This window comes from Glandiceps talaboti, chromosome 2, assembly GCF_964340395.1.
Source record: "Glandiceps talaboti chromosome 2, keGlaTala1.1, whole genome shotgun sequence".
Taxonomy (NCBI): Eukaryota; Metazoa; Hemichordata; class Enteropneusta; family Spengelidae; genus Glandiceps; species Glandiceps talaboti.
In genome coordinates, this window is record NC_135550.1 from 24,587,703 (window position 1) to 24,592,358 (window position 4,656).

General features: G+C 35.5%; 1 protein-coding gene across 3 annotated transcripts in view; it reads left to right on the forward strand.

Annotated features, from left to right (window-relative positions):
• Nucleotides 1-3,922, forward strand: part of LOC144453385 (serine/threonine-protein kinase MRCK alpha-like) — a 57,059-nt gene extending 53,137 nt beyond the window's left edge. For all 3 annotated transcript variants that reach the window (XM_078144665.1, XM_078144667.1, XM_078144666.1), the window contains 2 exons: nt 108-450; nt 881-3,922. In XM_078144665.1, the coding sequence (XP_078000791.1) occupies nt 108-450; nt 881-972 (435 nt within the window). In that variant the 3' untranslated portion in view covers nt 973-3,922. The remainder of the gene's footprint in view (nt 1-107; nt 451-880) is intronic.
• Nucleotides 3,923-4,656: the final 734 nt, after the last annotated feature.

The following is a 4,656-nucleotide window of genomic DNA, read 5'->3' on the forward strand; positions in this document are numbered from 1 at the left end:
TTGTACAACTTGTTATTTTTATCACTCTGTATAGTAACTTCATTGAAAACATTGAACCTTTCATGTATACAATATATTCATGTAACTTTTCTATCCAATCTCACCAGGCTGTCCGCCCGACTGATGAGTCGCAAAGACGCGATATAGAGCGGGTCAAAAGTATGTTTCAACCACCAGTCACAGCAAATGTCCAAGGTGGTGGGGGAGGCGGAGGCGGTGGCGGCAGCGAAAGAGGAGCACAAAGACGACCTTTAAGCACAATCAGTGCTACACCATCACTCAATGGAAACCCACGGGATTCACCAGGGGGTTCTCCACGGCGAGGGGGAGGACCACCCTCTGATGGATCAACATCATCTTCACAAGACAGCTACCAGAAAAATTTCTCATTAGCAGAAGATGAGAAAGACTGCCCAATAGATCTGTCAGAATCACCCAGGCATTCTATAGGTTGGTTTGAAGGCTTCTATCTCCTGTCTATTTTGAACAGTAACTAAATTGATATTTTGCTTTGGAAATCCAAGTTGTGGTCAATTGATATTATAAATTGAAAACTGGGTAAATGGTTTGGTTATATAATCATATACTTGCAAGAACTAAACAACATATCCTGTTTACCCCCTTCTCCCCATAACTCTGTGATATCATATCAAGTGTGAGTGTGTGTGTGTGTGTGTGTGTGTGTGTGTGTGTGTGTGTGTGTGTGTGTGTGTGTGTGTGTGTGTGCACATATGCACGCATGCATGCATGTGTGTGTATCAGTTGACTAGATACAACCAGTGCCATGAGTATACAAATACAAAAAGCACAGTTGAAATTTTGAACTTGTTGATTTTAATGTTGACTGACATTGGTCTTATTTTCTCGTTGCATATTTCAGCTTCTAACAATAGTTCAATGAGCAGTCCACCAACCCCACACAGGACAAGTTATGTGGATCCAGACCAGGGCTCACTGGGTTGGGACAGTTGAACTAGCTAGCTGTCAATGACAAAAAAAAAACACAACAAAGTACCATTGTAAATAGCACCCAAGGCCATTTTATAGAAGGGACCTTATTTCAGAAGTGCAGCAGTGGAAGTATCGTAGTTTGAGATGTTACTTGCATTAATGCACTTGCTGCTTTTGGTGGTGTTTTTTTTTTTGAAGAAGAGAATAAGTGTTGATAAAGAGTTTACTAACTCCAAAGTAAACTTATTGCTGTCTACTGAGACACAAAACAAGACAAGACAAGATATATGCACATTATATCGTACAATTTGGGTGTGTTTTTTTACCCGTTGTATTGCCAGACATTTATTTTGCAAGTCAACAGAAGTGAGTCCTGTCCATCATCATAACGCCGAGAGAGCAACATACACAACATTGGAACAAGTTAAACTGGTAATCTGTCATCTCTAACGTGTATATACTGTGAATGCTACATGTACTGGAAACCAGTCAAAAACGCAACAAATCCAGTAGAATGTGTGAATCAAAACGTTATTAAGGTCATTTTATTGAGGATGGTTAAAGTAATACTCGCCATGTATTGAATGAACACTGTTCCTGTACGCCGTCAGATTGATAAAATCAAATGAAAAGACCTTGCAAGTGCATCACCTTGCATTATGTGTTGAATCATATTGCTAATATAACAAAAGCCAGTGTATCGGCTAAATTATATACTCTGTAATGCTAATATTTACTAATGAATTCGAAAAGTTGAAAAAAAGGTAGCCAAATAATAAAAAAAAACAGGACACAATGTAGAAATGGTAATTTAGTCTTTTTAATAGCTAAGAGTTGAATTATTTTTGTTATTTAATATGCTATCAGAGCTAGAGAAAGAAAGACAAGGTGAAGTCGTAACATTTTGAAAAGTGATAACACTAGAGAGGTAGTCAAAGATAATTATAATCCTACAACAAAATGCATATATATATATTATTAATTGCTTTGCTAGGAATATTATCAAAGGGGGAAACAGTTTTTTTTAAAGGTTTCCTTTGTCAGTGTGGAGAAACAAAGGCAACTAAGTCTGTGTGGTATACTTTGAATATGTTATTGTGTACACAGAGACAAATCAAGTCAAGTACAAACTACATTCTCTCTCTTCACTTTTCAATCATGGTTTGGTCCAATATATATGGATATCACTGGAGAAGACTAACAGAAAGAATGTAATGCAGCCATTTTTATATAGTGTAGGTCTTAGATTTGTATGGCTGAGGGACGACATCATAATTGTCACACTCACAGACAGGTTGACATTTTACTTGTACAGGGTGGGATGGCAACATAGAAGACATTGAATCAGAACATAACATACAAGACATTTAATGACAACATAGAAATTCAGTTGAACGGGTACATACCAGAAAGAATATTTGAACCAATGCAACATCAGACGAACATACACAACATAACTTAGTATTCAAGACATAGTTTAAGAACATACAAGACATAGAATTAGAACATACAGAAGTAGAATCAGGATACAACACAGAACATAGAAGTAGAGCATGCAGAACATAGCGTTAGAACATAAAGTACATAGAATGAGAACATACAAGACATAGACAGCCAAGGAAGGCTGTTGCTATTTCAAACCATGTCTCTGTCATACAACAGTTTAAATGTTGAGATTTTGTTGTTGTTGCAATAATTAGCCTTTATTTCAACTCATTAACACCCCTCAAATACAAGTGTTGTTTTCCTCCTCCAACCAGTACAAGTCTTATTTATTATAACAGGGGGGTGGTAAGGGTCCAAACATTAACTGCATTGCCAACAGCAACGTGTACACTTGCTGTCTTCCATACACACTTTGTATGTATCATCTTCTTTTCTTTTTTTTATTTGTATATGTACAGTCTTTACACCAGAAATGTGTTTTTCTTGACTTTCAGACTTGTCTCCCCATGTCAACCCTTCACACAGTAACCTAGTATATTGAAACATAGTATTTCTAGGAAAGAATTCTTCATTAAAAAAAAAAATCATGTGTGTGTTGGTAGAGATGGAATGCAAAGACACAATATAACTTTTTCTCATTTCTGATGCAATTCTTGTTGAATTCTGTCAAAAGAGAGTCCGTGTATGACTTATTACCAGTTTTCACCTCTAGCTTATTATTAGAATTATTATTGTAACCTTGATTTTGCTGGAAGTCCTATGCTTGGTGAGGACTCCCCTCATCAATGGTGCTAAATGTGTGTTACGAGGGAAGGCAGTTGATTTCAAGATGTTTGTATAGTTAGTTCGTAAGTAATTCATGGGTTCACTTTAATTTCTTGATGCAAGTATCATTTTATTATCAGATTTGACCGTGCTGTATTTTGCTTTTCTCTTCTATTTTATTTTATTTTTTTGGAATGTGAAGCTAGACATGTTTGTACTGTTGCTAGTTTCCATCCCATAATCTGTAACTATGACAACAAAAAGATGTAGGTACAGTAATTCCAGCCTGTATATGTAGATCTGTATAAAACTTTAGTTGCAGGCAAATTTAGCACACTGTCTGTATTATATTTCTGTATTTACTAGAAGCCAGGCACATTGTTGTGTCTTTTTTTGTTGTTTTGTGTTAGACTATATTTAGGCATATGTGATTAAGTTTAAAGTTTAAAGTTCAAAGTTCAAAGTTCAATCAGGCATCTGTCAGTGTAAGTTATGACCTCACAACACATAAAGCAAATCATTGAGCAAACCAGACAACTTTTAAATCTATGCATTATGTCAACAAAAGCAGAGTGCCAGTTTCTGTCCCTCTCTCTCTCTCCTTGAGCTTTTCCAGTGGTAGACTAATTATTATTATTTTTTTTTAAATAAACAAATCATTTGAAATTTAGCATGAATATTATTTGAGTAAACAAGTCATGTAATTGTATTATGTTTTTCTCCCCATTTACAAGACGTCAATAAATAATTTGTGTAATATAAGGCATTTTGTTGTTTTGGTCAGTTGTTATTTCATTCTGATGTTTATTGTGTGTATTAATGTTGCACCAAGTGTTTTGTTTTAACTGCAATATTAGAGTGTACATAGATTTAACAAGAAGCCTGGCAACTATTGATAGTGGAGACATGCTTTTAATTTTGGACCATTGCTTTATGGAGTCAAAGATGAGGACCATCATGGGGAACACTCAATATTGGTAATTTGGATAGAAGTGCGCCCTCACAGGTCAACTTAACATTCCTTGTTAACCACCTGTTATACCCCATAGACCTCCTTGGTGGAGGGTCTATGGTTATAGTATTACCGATCAGTTATTCATTTGATACCATCAGTGTGATTACATTAGTCACATCATAAAATTTATATAATTATGGTCAAATGGTTAGAGTGACCAGCTTGGAATTTGCAGGTTCAAGTGAATTGAAAGATCTTGCTATATTTTACTGTCCAAACACATACAGGATGCCACAAACTAACTCAAACTGTTTAACTGTATGGCTCAATATCTGTTATTATTCATTATCACTTTGCACATTGAATACATACAACTGCACTGAACACATGTAACACACACCACTAACTGGACATGTTTAGCACACACCACTAGACACGTACTAGTATATTCCATGTCTTGCACACAATATACAAATCTGACAATATTGTGATAAAATCAACAACTTAATTCTTTATTTTTTTTAAATTTCATTTCTCAC